This window comes from Molothrus ater, chromosome 6, assembly GCF_012460135.2.
Source record: "Molothrus ater isolate BHLD 08-10-18 breed brown headed cowbird chromosome 6, BPBGC_Mater_1.1, whole genome shotgun sequence".
Classification (NCBI taxonomy): Eukaryota; Metazoa; Chordata; class Aves; order Passeriformes; family Icteridae; genus Molothrus; species Molothrus ater.
The window spans coordinates 10,935,081-10,959,704 of NC_050483.2; the positions used below are offsets into that span (position 1 = coordinate 10,935,081).

Sequence of the window (24,624 nt, forward strand, 5' to 3'; positions counted from 1 at the left end):
ATTCCAGGCTGTAATTTACTTAATTTGGTTGTTACTTAACTGATGAGCTGGTTATCTGCTAGTAAATATTGTGTGTAATATTTAAAATTACAGTTTGTAACATAACACCATAAAACCTGAGGTAATAAAGGAATTTTTGGGATCTCAGGTTTTTTGAGATGGCTGCTGAGATAAAATAACAGGGTGGCCCAGGATTTGATGTCAGTCTTTAGTGGCACCTGGGCCAGGTGGAGATGTCACTGCCCCAGCTGTTCACATCATTTCCATTAATCTGGTGGTGTGTATTTAAACACTCTCTTAAATAAACAATCCAAGACTTTAAGGCCCTACTATTTTAAACTTTTTACAGTAACTGGTGGCAGCAGCAGCAGTGCCACCTCAGGCTCCTGCTATTCCCTGCTGCCCCTGCCTGTGTAGTGCTTCAAGCCACAGTTATTTTAGGGAATGAATCCAGGCTAAAGTAGCCTTTTTTCCTTTATTTCACATCAGGTTTCTCTCATGGCAGCACATCTGAGTGGTTCAGGACATGAGCACCCCTCAGCCCCCCTGGCTTTGCCCAGAGCCTGTGCTGCAGGCACAGCCAAGACCAGCAGGGGTGGAGGGTGGCTGTGCACAGGGTCTGCCATGGCCATCTGGGGACAGGGCAGGGCATCCTGGTGGCCATTAAGGTCCCTTCCAGTCCCAACCATTCTTGACACAACCTCATCCCTGTGCAAATATCTCTGCTTCATGTGCTGCACTGCTACACTCATGGAGCTGTAGGCATTTCTCATACAGATTCCTACAAAGTTTGGAGAAATTTAGGATGTGAGGATGCTTTGACAATTCAATTCCTGCTTGCAGGACAAAGAAGTGCGAGCAATCTTCCTCAGGCTGTTTGCACAGCTCTTCCAAGGATACAGGTCGTGTCTTCAGCTGATCAGAATTCATGCTGAACCTGTCATTCACTTCCACAAGGTAAAGGAGGAGCAGTTCTGTGTATTTATGGTGTTCCTTTGTGCCATGTTATTCCCACAAGCCTGCCTTTTGAACAAGTGGTGAAGTTTAAAAATGTAAATAAAGTTATCTCCATGTGATAAGCACATCATTTTGGCATAGCACATCAGTCTGTTTTAGTGGGACTAATTGCAGGGACAGGACAGAAATGTACAACAAAGTTAACACTGAAATTTAATACAAATAAATATTTGAGGAATCACTGTGGAATTTTGAAAACCTCTGTATGTAATAACACATTACTTGAAGGTACTACTTTTCTCTTTTATTACCTGTGAGATTTAAAAAATGTGTGCATCAAATTGCAAATTTTTAGGTATAAAAAGGTACTATGTACAGTAGAAAATTGAATTAGAAAGTACCACTTACTAGTATAAGCTGATAGGCCGGTGAAAATGTTTAACTAATATATAACAGTTGTTTGTAATTGCAAGTTTGATGCTGATTAAAAAAGGTGAATTTTTTTCTGTTTTTGTTGCAGGCAGCCTTCTTGGGCCAGCGAGGCTTAATTGAGAATGACTTTCTAACCAAAGTCCTCAATGGAATGGCATTTGCTGGCTTTGTGTCAGAGAGGGGTCCTCCCTTCAGAACCTGTGATCTTTTTGATGAGGTGAAAACTGTTTCTGTATTCCCAAGTAAATTGCAATTTACTGTGATATTTCAGCATGGGAAAAACTACTGGAATGCTTCTGAGTCCACAATGTTTATTGGATCAAGTTTATACTAATCATCTCAACTCTTATTTTCTGCTAAGGAGATATTTCTAGGTTACTTCCATAAAATTACACCATTATATGTATGAAGTTAAATACTTGTATAAATTTTGGTAATGCTCTTCCTGTTGTCAGATCTGCAGCTTCATAATACATTGCATGTGCTAGTACAGAATTATTTTCAGTAATTTAATTATATTCTCTGAAATGCTAACAACCTCACAGAAAAATATTACATTAAATACATATCCAAGAATGTAAACTGAGACAAAAAAAATTCATTTTAAAAAGTAATGCTGCAGTTCTTTTACTGTGTTGGTTTTGAGTTCAAGGTAGAGTAAAAATAGAGTGTGATATTAATTCTGTGTTGTAGTAGTAGTACCTATGAGAAATTTGGATTGAGGTATAGAAATGTGACAGGACTGGTTTAGGTGTGTAGGACTTTCTTTCTGTCTGGTAACAAATGCTGCACATGGAACTGAAAATGTCTCATGTTCCAGAGCAACATGGCCTCACACATTTTTCAGTGCTCAGCTTTCTTTCCTTGGTTTCAATTTAAGATTAACATTTCATAACTTAAATAGGACATATTTTTTTTTAGTTGAATTATCAACATTTTTTATTCTTTCTTCTTTTAAAAAAAGTTGGTGGCCTTTGAAGTCGAAAGAATTAAAGCTGAAGAGGGCAATCCACCAAAAATGATAAAGCATGTCAGAGAACTTGCAGAACAGCTCTTCAAAAATGTAAGTTGTGTGTACCTGCTGCATCTGGAGAGTTGAGATGGTAACATTGAAAAGTCTGATTTCTCAGATTGAGCCAGAAAATGGAAGTGACTGCTTGTGGTAGTCATCATCTACATTATGGCAAAATTTAAAGATTATTACATTTGTACATGCAAAGGAAATTCAATGTAATACCAGTGGTTTATTAATGCTAATTTAGATATAGCTACAACTACTTATCTATTTTTAGTGTGTATTCACATAAGGTCTGTAAACTGCTATTTTTCTCTGCTGCAACCTGTCTATGTCAAATATATCTCTTTTCTTGCCTGTCAACAGTTTTCCATATGAAAATTATACATTTATAATGTGTATTATATAATATATCTAATACATATATATTATACAATGTGGCATAATGTGTACTTTCAGCAGTTCTTTCCTGACCCAGTCACCCTGGTTTGCATGCTCAGCAGGCATTATTTCATTTTTTACAGCCTGTTTCTTGAACAACTCCATTTCCAGTTTAATTTTTGCCTTCATATCATGTTTATTTTACCAAATGCTTTTATAAAATCTCTTACCATTCCTTTAGCTGGTTCTGGGATGGGGTTTTTTTGTTTGTGGGTTTTAGATTTTTTATTTGCTTTGAGGCTTGTGGGCTTTTTTGGCAGAGCATCTTGATCTCCCTCCCCCTCATGCTTCTTTGGTTATTCAGACTCCACAGAACATTATCTGGTACACCATCAGCTGACACCTTTGTCACCCTTTCTTTTCTACATCCCACTTTCCCAAAACTGTGGTTTACATCTACAATTCTGAAAAACACCCCACAAGAACTACCAAATGCTACTAAGTTCTGGGGTTTCTTTTGTGTTCTGTATGTCTTTTCTGATGATGAGATTTATTTATACCATTGTGATTGACCTGCTCCTTCACTACCACTAAGTCAGTGACTTCACAGGAGCACACACTGGTATTCACTAAATCTATGACTTTGTGCATTGAGAAGTCAGATTTCTGGTAGTTTGTGCATGCACCTGTTTTGACTGAACATAGGTGAATGGTAACACTGCTCAAGCTGTGCCTAGAGCTGCCTGATTTTAAACAGATGGCTTGTTGTGTTTTGACATCTTGTTTCACAGTTTTAATAATCACAGTATTGTAGCTGTGACAGTTTAGATACAAAGGAGAGACAAGGTCTGTTGGTGAGAGATAATGTCTGCATGAGTCTTGCTGCTATAGGTGGACAATCCAAGGCATTAGACCTTTCATTAGCCCAATAGCATGGACATCTGACATGACATTTGTGATGTTCAAGATAAAAGTAACTTTCCCTGTGTATTTCCTCTGAATCTCTCCTCTCACTGAAATGGATTTTGGAGCAGTTACTCTCCTTTTCTGGAGTTTTCTGCCCTCTGTCTTCTGTTACTCCCTCCTGAATCTGTGTTCTCTTTCTCTTTCTTGCCTCCTCTTGCATCTGCTGCTCTCATGCCCCCGGATTTTTGGCTTGTTCCATAAAATTTTCCTTTGCAGAGAATGCATGTGGCTAAGGAGCTGCTCTGTTTTGTCTGCTGTTTCTCAAGTTGATGCACTTGATCTCCTTGTTGCCTTTTGCTCCTGTAAACAACAGTATTAAGCTCCTGTTTACAAGTTTTCTTCCAAACTTACTGTGCATTTACAGAGAGCCCTCATTGATGGATAGCACTCTTTGGCAGTGGTATGTAGCCAGTAATGGGTAACAGCATAGAGTCAAATTGGACAGCAGCAATTTCAGATATGATTAATAGTAACCCCAGAATAACTGAATGAGGAGATGAAAATACCCCATTTTTTTGATTACCTGCACCCCTGGAAATGTGAGCTGTCATCCTATGCATGGTGGTAGATAATCTCTCTAATGAAGAGCTTGACTGTCGCACCAGCTTATATTCAAGTCCTTAATATTCATAAATTTGCATAAAATCAGCATAAGTTAAGCAGGGATTTTCTTTTGCTCTTGTTTTGAATTTTTCACGATGGCAAAAGAAGTTTATAAAAGCCTTTAAGAAAGTTGGAAATATTAAAGTTAAGGAGTCAAGGGCAATATGAATATGAAACATTTTATCAATCATCTGCATTAGATATTTGACTTCTTAATCTTTCAAGTATGGGAGATTGTCCAAGCAGCAGCAAAGCTCGATGGGGCAGATGGTAGCACTGCAGGATTGCTTTGGTGTGTGACCCTTTGCTCTTGCCCTGCAGGAGAACCCCAACCCCCACATGGCGTTCCAGAAGGTGCCGCGGCCCACGGAGGGCTCGCACCTGCGCGTGCACGTCCTGCCCTTCCCGCGCATCAACGAGGGCCGCGTGCAGGAGCTGCTGCAGGAGGGGCTGGCCAGGAGCCAGGGGGCACCCCCTGCCACCCGGGGGGACAAGAAGTGCGTGGTTCCAGCAGGTCCCCCCGTGGGTATGTTCATTTGTGCCCTGTCCTACCTGGTTCTCGTGGGTGATTAGCATTTCTGCAGCGTGTTGCTCCCAGTTTCGTGGTTCATATTGTGGTTTTAGTGATCGTGGCAAACTCTGGTGCCTAGACTCCAGTGTTTGCCTTTGCCATTCTGAAGGCCCTTTTTTATCTGCCTTTACTAAGACAGATACTATCTGCTGCCTTCTTTACTAAGAAGTCAAGCATCCAGAGAGTGATGGGTGTAACTGCTAACAACAACAGTGGATTTGATCTGAATTAGAGTTTGAGTTGAACAATTAAACTAGATACTGAGTTGAACAATTAAACTAGATGTTGAGCTGAACAATTAAACTAGATATTGTACTCAGCCAGGCCTGTTAAATATCAGCATAGGTCACTTGTAGCACTGGCTGAACCAAGCTTTGAACTGTTTGAGTTCCTCCTCTGATACCCAGTAAAAGGCATGTAAATTACTGGAAAAAGGCAAAGAGCAAATATAACATCTGTGTCAAAAGAAATATGCCTATATTTAAGCATAAAGAGCAGATGTGGACATTGTAAGCCTGTCATTTTCATTTTAATGCCAGAAAGTTCTATTACTCATAGTCACACTCATCGATGTGGATGGTGGCATAAACCAGTATGATTAGTCAACTTGCACGTGAAGAGCTTGCAAAACTTTTGAAGGATGGGCTAAGAATTCAAATCCATCTTTAAAAATTACATGTCTAACCACAAGACTCCAATGAATTCTTTCCTTCTCTACTGCTTTTCTTCAAATAGGGTATGGCACTTGCATAGGCAGACTCGCCTGACTAGGCAGCAGCTCTTCAGAAATTAATTTGGGAACTTTAATGACTGTAGGGCAAACATGACCCAGCTATATCAAGCTACGGCAAAAAAGCCAAACATCTTAGTAGGATGTATAAACAGGAGTGCAGTCAGTGAACCCCATGGAGAAATCTTTTCATTGTGCTCAGTAAGACCTCAGCTGGATGTTTGTGTCCATGTTTGGACACTGGAAGACTGTCTCCATTTTTGGTTCTGTTGGAGGGAGTCCATAAGAAAGCAACAGGAATGACCAGTGGTCCAGAGAATGTGACCTACAAGGAATGATGGGGAGTTGTTTAGACTGAAGACTAGGAGACTGAGGGGACACAGAATAGCAGGCTTCAATTATACAAGAGACAGTGAGAAAAAGAAGGGGAATAATCTGTAATGATAAGAAATAATGGGTTTAATTGCAGCACAAAAATAGAGTTATTTGTCAGCAAGGCATGGTAAAATGAGGATGGTGAGGCAGTTGAGTGGATTTCTTGTGCAGCCATGGAGTCTCTCTTATCACAGAACATTGGGAACATATTAGACAAACATGAGAAATAACATAAATAGAGTTGATCCTGTCTAGGGACAGCAGGGTGAACTAGATGGCCTCTTGAGGCCCTGCCCAGGCCTGTTTCTCTTTGGGTTTATGCAAGAAGAGGATGAACTCTCTTCACCTGCCTTTGCTGTTGACTGTATCATTGAATCTGATACTTACAGAAAATTTAAAGGATGTGTGGTTGTGTTCTGTTGTCTTTCTTCAAAAGGCTAGTTGCAGGAGAAGGGATTTTTTAAAATAAATTAATTTCTGTGTCAAAGCAGGGAGTTTGCTGGTTTTTTCCTGAGGAACAGCTTTCACTCTTACACTCCCTGCTGAGCTGTGTCTCAGAATCCTTGGATATAAGTAGCTCGTTATTACCTACTAGAGAGGCATATCCTGAATTTAGATACTATTTATTTGATATTATAAAGAAAAAGAGAATGTTAGTTCTTGCTTTCTGAATTTTGTTGAAAAATCAGGCAAAACAGTGGATTAAGAAAATAAGATCTCAACAGTTTGGAATCAAGATAAGAGAACAGGTTTGTCAGGTTAAATTCCATGTTGCAGAATTCTTGTCATGGCCATCTAAAAATAGTTATCTACTGCTACAAAATGTGCAAGGCTATGTAACTCACTGCAGATCACACACATTTATTATTAATTTGTGTTTATTTATGTATTTCATCAGTATGTTGGAGGTTATAATCTCTTTGTGCCTGTATGAGACAACAAGAACAAACAGTGAAGAGAATCAACCAATGCAGTTACAATTCAGAGCACTCTCCTCTTCAGATGGAATAGGAAAACCAGAGATTTGGGATCTTGTGTTCCCATCTGCCTGCAAATGGCATTTGCCTAACAGAATAAAAGGGAGGACACAGTAATTATTTTCTTAAAGAAATTTGTGGTATTCTTTGTGGTTCTTGCAGGCATTTCACAGATGTATATTCTTCTTTTTCTTTGTTAGTTTCCATAATGGAAAAAGGAAGCACAGTTTTCAACAGTGCTCAAAGGCTGGAAGTTGTTAGAAACTGCATCGCGTTCATTTTTGAAAACAAATTTCTGGAGACTGAAAAGGTAATAAAATGAAATTTTAATTCTCCCAAATTACTCTCTGTTCTGTTAATGAGCAAATGGAGACTGGCCTAATCACAAAGTGCATTTTGAAGTCTTGTTACAAATGCTAAGGATTATTTTGGCCATTTACATGAATGAAGTAAGCAATAAAAATCATCATCTAAATACAATATTGTGTGTAATATGAGGCTAATGGATTTGAAAACCTGTTTCTAATCCTACATGGGTGAGTTGAAAACCCTTTTTGCAAAATTCATTACTGTTATAAGTAGCATTGTCCGCATAACTTTTTTTTAAGAGGTGGATGTATATTGGTCTAGCAGCATTAATTAGAAGGAATGCAAACAAAAGGCATACATATGTGCTTTGGTGTTTAACAGCCAATGTTCCTTGGAAATTTTCAGTACAGTCAATTTTGCTGGTTTTAAAAGCCAGTAATTTGATAGAACTCAGAGATGAATATAAATATTTGGCATGTCTGCCTTCACTGAAATGTGCTAGTGAATTCTTATCCCTGACATTCTTATTTTCTCTTCACTGAGAAGTTGCCAGGTTTTGTAGATTCTGTCCATAGAGTTTTCTGTTATTCATTGTAGAACAATCACTCAAACTTGCAATCAAATCTAATTCTACATTTGAAAATTACTGTAAAATTATTCTAAGAAATTTTTTGACTTCTCAGGGAAGTATCACCTGTATATCTGTGATGCTGTGCAGATCAAGATAGAAAATGAGCTTTGCTTGATTTACAAGTTATGGTGTCAAAATGCACATGGGAAAAGTCCTAATCCAGTGTGTAACACTTTTAAAGAGTTTTCATCCAAGCAGAGCACAGTAGTTTTGAACCTCATTCAACTTCCAGACACATGGGCAAGTTCAGTGGGTTTTTTGTCCTTCTATATGGTAAATTTTTCCTTAGCAAATAGGCTGCCTTTTCTTACTTACCTATTACCTTCAGCCTAAGGGGCCACAGCTGGTAATCACTGTTGTAGCATTTGCTGCATCTTTCAAACCTTGATATAAATACTCTGGTGGCCCTGGTTTAGGATAAACTGCATGACAATCTAGTGGCCTCACTGCTATGAGAGCTATGCCACTGCTAAACCCATGTGTCATTCATTGCTTATCCCAAAATCTGCTGCTCAGCCTTGACAGGCAAACTCCAGTCTTGGCCTGGCTGTACAGAACAGAGCACTTGCTTTCATCCACAATAATCCATTTCTGATTTCACATCAATCAATGCCTGTCCACATTAAAGGATTTCTATTTACACATGTAGGTGAGAAATGCTGTTTAATGCATTTGAAAAAAAAAAAGGGAGAAATTTAGTACTTGGTAGCTCAGGCTAAATCAGCCATTATGTGAAAGTTTGATAGTCAAGCTAAAGGATCATTTCCAGAGTTGTTCTTTGCTGTCACTTGCAGTTTCTTAATAAAACATGAATGCTATTCAGTATGAGTAGTGCCACTGAATTCCATTTCCATCAGTGAGATGTTGCTCTCTGCAGACCCTGCCTGCAGCTCTGAGAGCCCTGAAGGGCAAAGCAGCTCGGCATTGCCTGACACAGGAGCTGGGCCAGCACGTCAAGGAGAACCGAGCCATCCTGGACCACCAGCAGTTCGACTACATTGTCAGAATGATGAACTGTGCTTTGCAGGTACAGCATGGCAGGGCTTTGGCCTTGATTGTCTTTCTCTTCTTTAGGATTAGGATAAGCAAAATTGCTTAGAGGAGCAAATTTGCTTCTTGTGGAGAAGCAAAATAATTAAATTACTCGAGCGCATCCTACAGTGATGTAGGAGATACTGCTTGATGGTGGATTGAAGATATTTTGTGGTTGAAAGAATTAAACACTCAGGTCTGTACAGATCTGCCTGATATGACAAGCAGAAAGAAAACTGTTCCCATTATTAATAATTTAGATACAATTTAGTTTTGATAGGTAGTGAAATGATTTAACTTAATGGCTTGAAGTGCTTTTTTTTAAATGAGTGGGTCTTGGCTTTTCCAGGTCAGTTTCAACCCAGAGTTCCTAAAATGTCTACCAACCACTGGTCACTTAAAAATCCCAGAAGTTTGCCTTCCTTGTTTAAACAGAGTTTAAGAAAGCATAGTTTCTGCTTCTGTGGCTCATGGTGGCAGTTCTGCTTGTCACAGTTTGTCAGAAACTCACTGCAAGTGCTTGCAGTTCATCTCCAAAGTTAATTCTACTGACAAATTATTATGTGCTGAATAAGCATCAACACATGGGGCAGCTACCTATGAAAGCAAAATATGTGGGTGACTTCTTTTGACTTTCATTTCAATATTTGGTCTTTTTTACCTTCACTTGTTCTCAATTCATCATCTGAAATATTTTATAGTCTTAAATGTTTTCTTACATGTCTCTTGTCTGAGAATGTAGAGGTATTTTTATTAGTTTGTAATGTGATCACATTTGGTTATAATTTTTCTTTTGTTGACCCTGTCTAAGATATTGTATCAAATTAGGGACTTGATGGAGGCCTTAGTATTTTAATCCCACTCTCCTCAAACCTAAAACCCACTGAAATTATTCTGCAACAATTTATAAGAGGTTGACCCACATTTTTTAAAAGATGAGTGCTAAATGCCACTTTCACTGAAGTGTAGAAATAAATTAACATTGACTGAGCAAATGCTACCTCAGGTCACCATCAAATGCAAGTTTTGCTGTGTGTTGCATTTCTTGTTTGTTCACAGTAAGGTATTTTTCTACTGTTGTGAAAGAAGTCCATCTTTGTCTGAGCAGTGTTCTTAAAAGTAAAACTACTGCAGTCAGCAGAAGAAAACTGCAGTTGACTGGCTAAAATTACACAGCACCTAGAATCTGCTTTTTGACACAGTTCTTCACCTTTTCCAAGTCCTAAATTTAGCCTTAGAGTTGGAAGAAAAATTGAATTTATCTGTGAAACTCTATTTCTCTGTCCAAAATCATGACTAATGGAATATTGCACCTGCTGTGTATTCCAGAGTTAGAAATTTTCTTTCAAACCAGAAAGCAGGATTGTCTAGACATGTCACAGATTTTGCTCCTACTTTTTCGATCATTCCTTGGTTAAAAAAATATCCAGCTCTTTTTAGAAAATAGGAACAAAATACAAATCCCCTTCATTTCTGTATCTTAGAAAAATTATAGCAGAAGAAGATGAAATTTGCTTTTCTGAGGAGAGAAATAGTAAAGTAGTATTAAAAGGACATCACCTTTTAATAAAATAATTAAAGCCAATTTTGCTCTGAAAGAAAAGCTTTTTTTCCCATCTTGGTGATCTGAAGGCCCAAGAAAGAGCTCAAGTTCAAGGAAATGAATGTGTCTGAAGAGTTACTGAAATTAAAATAGGCTTGTTTTTCTTCAATAAAACTAGCAAATATAACTCAAATCATGCAAGAGAAAGAGATCAAATAATGAGGCACAGTTTTTATGCCTCCCTCCCCCCACCAACAGTATTTTCATATCTTTGAAAATGAAAGTTTTCATTTCTCAGAAGTAAGCATGGCCAACATGAAAACATCTGAACTCCTGACACTGGGCAGTGAATTGGAAGCAAGTATTTTTAACATCTACTTTTATGACATATGAAGTTATTTATTAAGATAAAAACATGATTTATAATTTGTCTGTGCACTTTGCTCAAGTGTGGTATTTGAAGCAATGTGTAAATTGTGACATTTTGGAGCTTCCCTGTATCAATTCAAGAAAAAAGCACTTTATTGAGAACTTAAATAAGTTTGCCCTTGCTGCAGTGGGATGCACCAAGTCAGCATTTTGCTGTAGACACATGAATTCTGTTAGCTGCAGGTCATAGGACCAAGCAATGTAAGCAGTGTCTGTTAAAAGACACAAAAATCTAATTTAAGAAATGTGGTCTTCACTAGAGATGTAGTGAAGCTTTAGGGAAATACCACATTAATTATGGATGGGGTTTTTGGGCAGAGTTAGGTTGCAGTAGGGCTTTCAGACCTCACTGAACTACTGGCATTGTAGAAACTGCCTCAGTTCTACCACCAGAATTTTCTGTTCATGATATTGCACATTCCCCTTGGCTTCTGCAAGATGGAAACTGGAATCCTGCTGAGGCTGGAGCATGGACAGGAGGGGAGGGGAATGCCCTGGCAGGGTGGCAGAGCCCTGGCTCCCTGCTGGACACACTGGGTGAGTGGGGACCTGTGTGCAGCCAGCTCCAGCCCCATGGCTTGCCCTGGGCCACTCCAGTCTCACCTGCTCATCCAGCTGGGAAATCTGATGCTCTCCAGCCACCAAACCTCTGCTCATGATAAGATGAATTGTTGCAAGCTCAGCAAGTCAACATTTTGCTGTAGACTCGTGAATTCTGTTAGCTGCAGGTCGCAGAACCAAGTAATTTAAGCAGTGTCTGTTAAAAGACACAAAAAATAATTTCAAGAGATGCAGGTTGGCCATTTCTGGGAAGTCTTTTAGATTGAATTCTCTGTCTTACTGTGAAGTGCCAGGTGTTACAAAATGAGGAAGATTGCACTCTGCAAGTCTAATGCAGAGCCCTCCATTGCTAGTCAAGATTTTTCTGATTGTCTAGTGGCAGGTTTTTTCATTTAATAGAATCTATTCTTTTTTTTTAGTGGAGTCCACAAAAATAAAGGTCAGATGCTTTTACAGAGCTCCTGTATACTCATTTTGTGCATGAAGAGCAGTATGTTAACAAAATGCTTGTGATAATCCCACCAGGTATATTTTTGCTGGTCTCATGTCTGTCTGGCTTGAGAAAAGATAAAGGAAATGGAATAAATTGCTCCTACTATTGCTTCAAGTGAATAGTTGTTTGATTTGAGTGAACAATTCCATAGGCTGTATTTCCCCAAGGATCTGATCTAGCCATTTTGCAGCTGGGAAGAAGTGAGGGTGGTATTTTACCAGTTTCTCTAGGGATGGCAAAACTTGGATTTGCCACTTCTCTGGTGGTTGTCAGCTTGAGTTCTCTCAGTCCAAGAGGGGCATTGTTTTGTTTTAAAGTGTTGTTCTTTCAACTGATAACAGGTAGAACCTGCAGATTTTAATAGGCTTATGATTTGTGGAATAGTGCTTTAGAGTTTCATGTTAATCTGCCTTCTTTAGCACCTGTGGTAGACTATAGGAGGCTTTATAAATAAAATTAAAGTGAAGTATGATGCAGCAAGTCAGTATTCAAATGTTAAACATGCTCTTCTGTGTCTGAGAGGTATTGGCAATTACTGCTGCTGAAACAGAAATGAGAGAAGTATTTCTGATAGAGTTTAGTAGTAGGAAGACCAAAATTACATGGAGATTGTAATGGTCATGGATTAAAGCAAAGACCTTCTGATGAGGGCAGTTAAATCCCCAGTCACTTTATTTTATCTCTGCTAGGAGTTGTCCCTGACCACTTGCTGAAAACTTTGTTGTCATGCCCTGAGTAAGACTTTTTCCCCTGAAAAATCATGTACTGTGGCAAACATTTAAATCAGCCTGTCTTACCAGAGTGATTATTACCTTTGATAGAGGAGCAGAAGCATTATGTTCTGTTCCATATGTTGTATGTCTAAACTACTGTTAAAAAACCTGAAGTGTTGTGAAAGCTTAATATTGATTGACAATTCAGTTTATTCCAACAGATACTACTGCAGATAAAAATGTGGAATTATAGCTCTAAACACTCTTTCAGTCAAACTTGTTTTCCTCTGCTGTGGTTACCTCAGAAAAATTTGAAGTTCCACATAAATTGCTATTTCAAACATTTTTCTTTATGTTTTAATTTTCTATGATAACATTTGCTGACATCTCCGAAATAAATACTTAACTTTTTTTTTTGCAACTAAAAAGCCTTTTTTTTAGCAGGGAAGCACTTCTATACAACAACACATTGTATTTTTAATACTTGTTCAGAATTTGTGGCAGAAACCATCTCAAGGCTCTATTTGCATATTTCTCTATTCATTTATTGCAGTCATAACTTGTCCAGAATTTCAGTTGTCTCTCTAACTTCCCTCTGGCAGCAACAAGGGAACACTGTATTTTGAAATGTAGTTGCACTTAATTTGATAAATTAAATGGTAGTAACAGCAAGAAGAGGCCTGAATACACTGTGGGGGTGGTATTTGATAACCTGAAATGATTTTGATATTAAAAAGACATTCAAAGCAATTTGCATAAAATATTTAACAGTAAGTCTTCCGAAGAAAATTTATTTCTGGGGAAAGATTCTCTTCAGATAATGCAGGACACCTTTGTTGGGTAGTTGGAACAGATAAAATTTCTTGTTTCAAAGGAAGAGCTCCAGGATGCTGCAGTACAGCACTGCCTCTCTAAGATGTTGGTCAGTAATATTGCCTTGCTGCATATTAATGCTTTTGTTTGGCAAATGTGAGTCAAATTGGAAAACACATCTGCCCCAGACATCTGGATTTTCAATCTAAATGTGGTTCAAGTGGAAAAATTGTGCATAAAACTGATAAATACGTAAATACTCAAAATTCTCATCTTAAGCTGCAGGGAAGGAGTGAGGTCTTGTGATGTGATTTAGTCTGACACTTACACAGTCACCAGCACTGGTTTGGGACCTGCTCCAGTGTCACATCTGTGTCAGTAAACACGTCTTGTGCCACTGTAACTGAGAGAATATCTTTAATAGTCAACTAATTAGTCACTGCTTTACTGCTTTAGGTAGTTTCTGATGGATCACTGTGGCTTTCCATAGTGGCAACAACCGGGTGTTTATCTTTCAAATGGATTATACTGAATGTTCTAGAAGTATACTTGGAGTGTACAGTGTGAAGCACAACTTAGTAGCAACCAGGACAAAATTAAAAATGTAACCTGCATAAGGCTACAGCAAAGGCACATCTGGGCCATCATCTGTTCTCCAACATTGGCCAGAAGCAGATGGAAGATAATACTGATTTATTTTGCCTCTAGAACTTTGCTTGTGATTCTTCTGTGTCACTTCAGTGTAATAAGGGCCTCTCTTGTCACACTTACTATGCAGTCTGAAGGGAAGGAAACTTTGATAAGCAAGATTAAAACCAATGGTATTCTATAACTAATATTAAATTTATTTTTCTAAGGCAAGTGACTTTTGTATTGTATTTTGCCACCAGATAAAGTTTAAAAAACTATCAGTCAGTTCTCAGAATTCAGAGGTTTGCAAATACTATCCAATAACAAGAAAGATTTTATTATTCCTGAGAGAAAATCAGCTCGGTGTGTGTGTCATATGATTCAAATTCTTGGCAATATGAAGGTTACATGAGATAGCATTTCTCATATTTTATGTTGAAAACTATGTTGCTAAACATCTTTATTTTGGAGGGTTACAGTAGATTTCTCTCCTTTTGGATTTTTATTTTGTGACCTGTCTTTTGTTACTCAGTTTGACTTGCATTCCTGGAAGCAGAGTCTCAGAATTCATGTTTGAAAAACATCACTATTTAAAAATATTTAAAGGTATTTTAAAGCATAGAAGGTCAGACATGAAGAGAAATCAATGAGAATTCAACAGGTCCACACTTAATTCTACTAATTCATCAGTTATTACCAGTTTGAACTTTCTCATCATGTTAGATGTAGTAATGGTATTATTTAAGTGGGGGAAAAAAGGAGATTTCAGTGTTTAAGGCTTGGGCTTCAAACTTCCAGATTTAATTCTGTGTTGTGCTGAACATGATTTTGGTAGAGTTTTTTGGTCACATCATATGATTTCTCTGATACATGATTCCAAAAAGTTGAAATAACAGCATTATCATCCTGCTGACTTTTTAGGGGGTCCACCTGTAAAATTCTGGACTTAGTAAAAGAAGTTTCTATTCCTTAATCTTTCTGATAATGTCTTTTTCCCAAGAGATTGCACAGTACCAGAATATCATTGCACTGACATTGAACTGATAGTGCTCACATAATTTCTCTAGTCAGAAAGTGGAAGCACACTGTAAAAGATTGTATTGTTGATCAGTTTTCATTTTTCCTTCCTTTGTTCTGAGGAACATTCTGTTTGTTATACTCATCATAGGATGGCTGCAGAGTCCTGGGAGATTGCAGTCAAGGGTGTCTCTTTGTCAAACCCAGAGAAGAGAGTTGATTTCTTTGCAGGGCTGCCTGTGTCTGTATCGTGGAGAGTGTGTGTGTGAGTGTGTGTGTGTCTGTGTCTTCCCTACCCCTGCTGGAAGGCCAGTCAGCATTCCCTACCCTACAGCTGCCAAGGGAGGTGACCCCTTTGGCATGGCAGCAACCATTTCTTGGGCCAGGACTCTCCCTGTGTCAGTGCCAGTGTCCAGGTAATTCTTGTGACATCCTTGGGGACCGTAGTGTGTGCAGTGGTGTCCCCAGCGAGGTGTCTGCCTGATGCTGCATGTGTGCTCATGCCCCAGGGGGTGTCTCCAGCTCTGTCAAACTGCCTCTGTGGTTTTAGCAAGGATGGGTTTTTGATGACCAGGCAGCAGAAAAGCATGGCTGCTTTTCACACAGGGGCTGTGCCAGCAGTGCCGTTCAGGAATGAGCTGGTGTGTGGCAGGGAAATTCCTGAATTGCTCTTTTCCTGCAGACTTCTGAGCCCCTGCTCCTGTTGATCTTGACTCCTGCATGGACCTGCCCTGCATGACTATTGCCCAAGACTGTTACTTGAGGAAAGGAAAAGAGAGGGATTAGCAGAAATGAGAGTCCCATGGCGTGCTGTCCATTCCTGCATCTGCCTTCAGCTTCCCTCCCTTCCCTCCTGGCTTCTGCCCACAACATGTGGTGTTCACACACTTCCTCCTGCCCTTAATGTGTGCACATCATGTGTACACACATGTGCACAGGCATGCCAGAGCAGGGCCAGCCTTGGTTTAAGGGTCTTTCCTTAATATTGTATAAAAATATCAAATGATAGGGGAGGGTTGGTTTTAGTACAAGAACAAGCAGAACTGCACATGAGCAGTGGCCCCAGCAGCTGCTCTGGCTGGTTGCAGCTTTGGGGCTGACGGGAATTTCCCTGAGCAGGGTGAAGAGGGTGGTACAAACCCATCCATCCCAGAGGGGTCTCTGTGCTACTGGGCAGCTGGAGCAGGCTTTACTCAGGCTTTACTCAGGCTTTACTCTTCATAGATGTCTCCTTGTTGCTGGTCTTGTGTTCAAGCCTCTGACATTTGCTGCTGGTGCAGGATGTGCTCCCCTGTGTTTGCTCACACACAGGTACCTCACTGAAGCCATGGAGCTCCTTGGAGTGCTGGCATGGTAAGCTCTGACTGCTCTGGAGCAATCCTTGCTGTTAATTGTGGCCTTGTGGTTGCCAAGTGTTCCTAATAACTCCATGTTCTGAATATTTTTGGTCGTCGTGATGAAAAGCAGACATGTGTTTGTGCTCTGCTCACTGCTGTAAATAAAACAAGTCTGGCTTAGGCATTGTGTTGTGCTGCTGTGCAGTTGCTCACCAGCCTGGCTGGGAAAGAGGTGAATTCATGAAAGGTGGTAAAAAACAAACCAAACCAAAAAGTCTTTCATGTTGGAAAGAATAGGCACTTTGCTGATATAACAAGCTATGTGAAATCAGTGACTTCTGTTTTTACAGGTTTCACATTGCTAAAAATGAGGAAGTAACACATGGAATTTTGGTTTTATCTAAGATGTTAGGTATGTTTATAAAGTGTATTTCAGTTCAGGTCCATCATTCCCTATAGAAATGTGTATAAAACACTGTTAATTATGTGACATGCACTTCATCTGCTCTGGTGCCATTCAGTGTGTACAAGTGGCAGAATATTGCATGGTATTGATTTGCTGTACCCATGCAGTGACTGTACCACGTGTGCACAGTCTATTTTTAGGAAAGAATTCCTGTGGATTGTGGTGTCTGCTCTTCCTTCACTTGCACTTCACCCTCCGAGTACCTGGTAAGCCCAGGTAGGGAAGCTGCAGTGAGACATTTCTGCAAGGTGTGCTGCCCTGGCCACCACCTTGCAGAAACATGCCAGGTGGACAACTGCTTTGTTGTTTCTATAAGGAATTTTATGAAGCTTCTATTTCTAAGTGTTTGATTTTACAGGAATTTGCATAAAAATTCCTAATGGGTGGCTGCAAGAGCCTCATTATTTTTCACATGCAGTCATTTCTGAAGCAGACAGAAGATGGAATATCCAAAGCCTTCTAATCATTTGGCTGCTGTCATGTTTGCATAACCTTTGGTTTAAACAATTGAGATCTCAGCAGCTTGCATTCGAAAACTGAAGTGTGGTGCTGAGATAAATATCATAAAACACGGGCCAGTTCTGGGGTTTGTCAGTATCTTGTGTAAGCTTTGACAAATGCATTAATATGACAAACAAACAGTAGTGAACTGTGTGACATTTTAGAATGATTTCTAAGGAAAAAAGCATAAGGATCAATTTCTTTACAGTAAAAGACCTACCTCTGCTGTTACATTAAAAGTGTGTGCCATTCTAGAACAAGAGCACAAAATAAAGGTGTAAACAAAAGAGCATTTGACAATCTGCATATGTTGTAAAAAATTCTTGCAGCTGTTCACATTCTTTTTCAACATTACAGCCCAGAATTATGACTTAAATTAATTGGCTTTTAGGATTCATGGAAAATGCCATGTAAACATGCTTTAATAAGGATTATTTTTAGTAATTCCCTCCCTGGACTCAGTCACGGGGGCAGGCTTTGGTACCTAGTGATCCAACAAAGTATTTAAAAATTACTTTACCCAATGTCTATACATAAAACAAACAAACAAATCCCACAACCCCCTTTCCCCACCTCTCCCCTAGTTCTTGAACTCTGAAGTCCAAAACCCCACTTGGGAGCTAAGAATTGGAATTGGATGTTTAACGGTCTAAAGTCCCACAATGTTTGTAAATAAACAAATTGATTTGATTTTCTATACAGATTATTTGACTTTTGAGGACAAAACCAGCTTCTTTTGATTAAATTAAGTCCTTTAGTCAGTTGAACACCTTGTAAAATCTTTACTTGGAATGTTAATTGGTTAAACATCACTTTAGAGAATACAAATCCTTTGTTATACGTAAGGAAATTCCATACAATTGGCATGTAATAGTCTCTTTCAGGTATATGAAATGAAATATCTTTCTAGATCTTACTCTAACTGTAGTAATAATAATAATAACTGTATTATTAGTAATAATAATAACTGTAGTAATAATAATAATACACTTAAAATCAACTTGGATTATGAGGCTGCCATGATTTTCAGCACTTCTTCTTTAGAAACTTCATATTTTTCCTTGTCTGCATTATAATACACTGTTTGTAATATTCTAATTTCCAAATTCAAGATACAACCTGCACATGATAACAGTAGGCAACGGAATGGATTAATTTAAAATCAGTCCAGCAAATCACATTAAATTTATCAATTAATTATTCCAACCAGTTTAATGATAAGGTTTTTGGTAGAGATTTTCATCAAAATCAGGTATGTAGCACCTCTGTTGCTGTTAAAGCAGTGGTGAATTTTGGCTGCATCATCACAGTCACGTCTCGTTGCACAAATGGGCTCCAGCAGATGACACAGCAGCATCCTGCTGATGCACCCAGCTCTCACCCTGTGTGTTCATTTAGAAAATGCATTATTTTAGTTTCTGTGCATAAGAGAAGATTTGAAGAAGGAAGAAGGGTGGTAAGTAAGAGTATTTGAAATTTTTAGTAAGTTGTTCACTAGCAGGACATGAACCAAAAGCTACACTCCTAAATGTCCTTGAAAAACAGGAAAGAACAAGATCTAAAATTTTAGCAGCATAAGGAACTGTGGGATTAATGTGAGCTGTGGTAGTGAAGGTCTTCCTGAAAGCTTGAGGGTTTCTTTGCTACTTAGAACTGCAGGTAAGATAAAAGGAATGTGAAGATGGTCACATGCATCAGGATATCTACTCATATTTCTTGTTAGGAGGAGACAAAGATAACAAATACTTATCATTTGAGTCATCACATTTATTGTACATGGCTGCTATTCTTGCTGATACAGTGTGTTTCATTCAGTATGTGCACTAAATAATGCCACACTGTCCAGAAATTATCTGTTGATCTTCAGAATTGTACTCTGCACTCATTGGTGATTTGCTTGTGTGTTCTCTGGAGTTGGAGTCATGCTGGTTTTGGGATGCCAAGGCCATTGCTAATGCTTGAACTTCTCAGTTTTTGTTTTCACTACCCGTTCTTTTTTATCCAGCCATTGCAATCTGGCTCACCCTTCTGAAAGCTCTAAATATGAATTGTGAGGAAAGAATTTCAAACAGTATGATTATAGTTTGGACTTAGAACTTCACTGTATTTCACTGTACCCCAAGGTACAGAAGTTTTTATTAAACTTCTCCTTGCCATGTACTGTGATTACATAGCAGAACTACCCTTTCTGCATTTTTTCTTGAAATGTCAATGAAATAAGAACAAAACAGGTGTTTGGAACAAAACCTTCTGGAAGGAAGATCAGATAGCCTAGGAGAAGATTTGTCAGGGTTTTAAAATGGATTAGCTGGCAATCCAAAATCTGGCAAAGAAGGCTTTCTCTGTGGCTCGTTAGCTGGATGTTGCTGCTAGCAGTGGTTTAGAAGGCTGTGGAACAGAAGGGAATTGTACCAAGATTTCCTAGAATTTGTACCAAAGAAATAATTTTGCTGGAAGGCAATCTAGTACACTTGTGCATCTTTGGTCCCACAGCAAGCTCAAGGATGTCTTCTTTCCTCAGGTTGTGTCTGTCCTGCCAGACAGGTTTTTCAGAGAACAGGAATTTTTTTAAGGACTTCCAAACATGCCTCTTCAGCTAGATGACCAACTAGTATGTTTTGGGAGTTTACTTTTTCACTTCTGTAACCAAAGTTAGAGGAATTACCTCCTGGAATTATATAACCTTCTTATTTCCTGAAGCCATTTAAAAATTCCAGAGAAAAATATCAATTCAGCAAGCTTTAAGACTGAAGGATTCTGAGGGTAGTTCTACAATTGCCAGTTCAAAATTGGTTTACTGTTTCTCCATTTTCTTTATCTCTTACAATATCTCTTCATGCTTGTTTTTACTTGGATTCTTAGAAAAGCAAACATTTTGTTAATTATCAAGAAATTAATTTTTAATAAATGTTTCATAAGAAACAGTTCCCACATCTTCTGTGCATTGAACCACCAAAAAGTGTAAGATATTAAATAAAATCTGTGTCTGTGTGAAAAAGGTGGCTGCTGTCAATGCACTGAAAAGTACAATCAGAAAGTTTAAAATACTTAACATAAAGTTAAATGAATATATTGTACTTTCTATGTTTTCCTTTTTCATAGTTTAAATATTTGTATTAGAATATATTTTCCATTGATGGATGCTGTCTTGGAGAGAGCACTTTACTAAATCAGGCAGGCTTGAAATCTCAGAATCTCTTGGGCTTTTCAGGCTTTGTAGCAACATTCTTCCTTGATCACACAGATTTGATGTGTTAATCAAGGTGGACACTGCTCTACAACATGCTACTTAGTCATGCACAACATATGTCTTTCAGTTCCCAAATTTGCTTCAAGTATTCTTTTCTATGAACTGTTTATCCTTGAAATTACTTTATCACTGGAATTTCTTTTCTCCAGAAAGATGGGATATTTCTGATGACTGCTCTAGTAACGTGATTTTTTCATGATGTGCAGTGTGCCTAATTCTGGTTGTTGTTTCAAGGTTGGTTTTGGATTAAGCAATTTCTACAACAGCTTCCATTAACGTTGTTAAAGCTGCACTGCTCTTTGAAACATAACTGGAGATTTATATTCCAGCCTATTAAGGAGCAGAGAGGTCTGGCAGTGGAGTTGGCAGGGGGGATTTTAGGTTCTGTCAAGTTCACCAGCACAGCTTACGCAGTGCATCATCTGTGCCCGAGCGTGGAAAAGCCCTCGCTGGCTGCATTCAAGATTCAGAACCTTTTAATCACAATTTCCTCTGAAAAACCCACAAAACGCCACTTGTCATCCTTGAAATTCTGCAGCCATTGCAGGTCATCCCAGAAATATCCTCTTCCAGCAGCTGACACTTGTTTAATGGATCCAGAAATGGGGCTGCACCAACAGAGCTGATCCAAGAAAACTTCTTCCAGGAGCAGCTGCTCAGTGTCGGTCCTGTTGTCCTTTGGGGCAGCTGTGCACAGAACATCTGGCTGCCCCTGCCAAACGTGGAGGAAAGCTTTTCAGTAATATCAAGGTTGGTGTAAAAGGCCCAAAGCTGTCCTGCAGCATGATGTCAAGTACGTACTGAAGAGACCCCATTGTGGGCAGTTGGTGGGAAATGCCTCTGCCAGGGGCAGTGCTACAGCCAGGCAAACATGGGCTTGGTTCACCTCCCAGAACCCTGTGGATGCATTGGACATAGATAAAGATACATAAAATTGGCATCAGCTTTCTTGCCAATAATTTCTGTCTGTGCTGGTTGAACACACTCTTTTCTCTTTATATATTTATTTGGGTTTTTTGAGATTCTTTCAGTTGTGCACTCTCCTGATAGTCTCTTGGTTAAGATCCATAAACTTCCTAATTATTTTGTTCTTTTGCCCCTGCTATAACTCTTTGTGAGACTAATGTTACAGGATTTCTGACTTGGTTTGACATGTACAGCACAGCACATGGCTCCTGGTGCTGTCCCTATGTAGTTCATGTTTCCAGATGCAGTTACCCTGTCCCTAGTACAGAACTTTCTCTTTGGGAGGCTCAGGAGGCTCTTTCAGTCTGTCTGCCAGGCTGTGATGCCAGTCAGCAGCAGTCCTGCCTTCCAGCAGATTTACCACTCTCCCAAATTTGATGTCAGTCAGAAATGTGATGAGGGTGCATTTCATGCCATTTTCCATGTTGTTAATGAAAACATTCACCATAGTATCAGGCCCTGAAAACAGGATTCAGAACCACCTGCCTGCTAAACCTCGAGCCTGACAGTGCAGTCAGCTTTCCACTCTTTCCTCCAGACTTTCTCTCCCAGCTTGTCCCCAAGGGTACCAAAGGAGCCTGCAAAACACAAAAGGCTGCTCTTTCCTTACATACAGAGCTCGGTATTTCATTGAGGAAAATGATCCTGTTTTCCTTGGTCCGTTGTTTTTTTGTTTTCTAAATCACTTTTATGTTCTTCCTGTGTCTGGAAATGCTCTCTATGAGGACTTGCTCCTACTGTCCAGCCTGTAGCTCCCCTAAGCCTGTTCCTTGCCTTCTTTGAATTTTTGTCAAAGGTTTTATTTCTGGTTCCCCAGAAAATCAATTGGCAAGAGACTGAGTCTCCCAAGGGAAGAACCTTGAGGATTAGAAGTTCTCTTTCCTATGATGTCATTGAGGGTTCTTAGCATAAATAAAAAATTATTTTGCTATCACGTGCTATTCAGTGGAAAATTTTCAGTGAGCTCTACTTCCAAGTTACATTTCATCAGACACTGTTCAGTTTCTCCGTGGTGAACTAGACCCAAAATCTTTTGGTAGCTGCTCTGAACTGAGCATCGGCTCATTGCATGACAGAAGATGGATGTAAAATTCCATTTCTATCCAAATGTTTTTCTTCTAAAGTGAGAAACTGATTTTTCAGTGAATCACTTTACCATATATACCCACGTAAATCTGATTAATTTTTTTTTAGGAGTTCATTCCTATTAAGCTGTAAAAATTGAATAGAATGTGCTCTGATGATGTGATGCATTTTTATTAAAGGTATGTGAAATTGGAAAATCACATGAAACTTAGAAAAGAACAGAGAAATTAAATTAAGCAAGGTGAATGTATTTGTACATATTTGAAATTTTATGAAAGTATATATATTTGAAAGTTTTTGCTTTAAAATTTAGGAGAGGAGATGCTGCTGGGAGTAAGGATGTGTCCTGTGTACTTGTGAACTGATTTGGAAATGTGTAACTGGACTATACTGTAATATGGCATCTATTTTAATAGTTCTTTTAATGTCTTAAGCATTTCTCTGTTCCCTAGCTCAATTAAACAGGCTGTTTGTACAGCAGTTTACAGAGTATCCTTTGTTAATGTTTTGCAGTGGCTGCAGAAGTGTTTTGGTCTACCAGGGCTCCAGGAGCACACTGCAGTTCCTAGAGATATTATCAATTAATCATCCCCTCCAACTGAGCAGTTAATGGATATTGATCACTTTTTTATCATGAATTGCAATGTATTCTATCATTTGAGTGTTGTTTGTCAAAACTTTTTACAAATTACTGTGCAGGACATTGTATCACAGCTGGTGTAGTTTAAGGTTTGGACAGAGTCACTGTGAATGAAGCCCTGCTGTGAAATAAAAGTCAAAAGGCATCTTGGCATCCCAACCATTTCCTTGGGAGAAGATTACAGCCTGAGTATGTTGAACTTTATTGCCATGGGCCTCATGACAGTATTCAGAAACATGCATGGCATTTCTGTTAAAGAAACTCAGATGTGCTGAGACGCGAGGGATGGCATTCTTGTTTTTATCAGTATCTTGCAAAAAAAGTTACATGTTTTTAGGCTTCTAGGGTACAGAAAAATACAGTGACAAATGTGTAATTTATGCACATAAAAATTGAGGTTCCTGATCTCCTAGATGTAATTTGTAATGAGGAGGAGGAAATGACTAACCTCAAGCCTAGACGGAAATGTGTTTATTGAGAAAGCGTGGGGGTTGGGGGGGCTTGACAGCTCTTCTTTGAGTGAAATGTTGTTTCTTGTTTTCACTTGCTGTGGGATCAGGAGTAGGATGGGGCTGCACAGAGAAAATCTGTTGCTAGCTTGTGAATGTGTGGAGTAAAGCAAAAGGAAACTTAAAAAATCATTGAACACTCTGTGCTTGTGTAATTGCATCTGGTCTGCCTTGATTGAATCCTGTTCCTTATACCACTGTGCTTCAAGGGCAGGCAAACTTAAGATGATTCAGGGCCAGGTGAAGACAAACATGAAGTTCCTCAGGAAGTAAAATAGCTCTAAAATAAAACTGGATCTCCTGCCTGGAATGACAGCTCTACAATATCTTGCATCCTGTTGCTGGCAGGATGGGTTCCTTAATTAAATGGCCATTGCAAAGGCTTCTGATCAGGCAGAAAGACCAGAAGTCAAATCAGTGAGGATTCTCCTGGGTTGGGCACTGTTCCGTTGTCTTCTGCACTGGCATTACTCTGTGATGGCCATAGATGGTGAAGAAATTGTTGCATGTGGCAGAATTCAGAGCATGGGTCAAGTCTGTGATCTGGACTTTGTGTTCAATTATTGCTGTCAGCCCAGGCAGCAGTATGAGAAGCTGCTCATCAAAAGCCCAGAGATCTGATCAGTGTTAAAGCTGGAAACCACAGACAATAAGAGTGTCCTTGTCTTGGTTTTATTAACTGTGAATCCCT

At 39.1% G+C, this 24,624-nt stretch overlaps 1 protein-coding gene across 5 annotated transcripts in view; it reads left to right on the forward strand.

Annotated features, from left to right (window-relative positions):
• SBF2 (SET binding factor 2) overlaps positions 1-24,624 on the forward strand; it is a 231,945-nt gene that overhangs the window by 135,658 nt on the left and 71,663 nt on the right. For all 5 annotated transcript variants that reach the window (XM_036384030.2, XM_036384033.2, XM_036384035.2 and 2 more), the window contains exons 11-16: positions 844-957; positions 1,478-1,606; positions 2,354-2,452; positions 4,676-4,880; positions 7,208-7,317; positions 8,825-8,974. In XM_036384030.2, the coding sequence (XP_036239923.1) occupies positions 844-957; positions 1,478-1,606; positions 2,354-2,452; positions 4,676-4,880; positions 7,208-7,317; positions 8,825-8,974 (807 nt within the window). The remainder of the gene's footprint in view (positions 1-843; positions 958-1,477; positions 1,607-2,353; positions 2,453-4,675; positions 4,881-7,207; positions 7,318-8,824; positions 8,975-24,624) is intronic.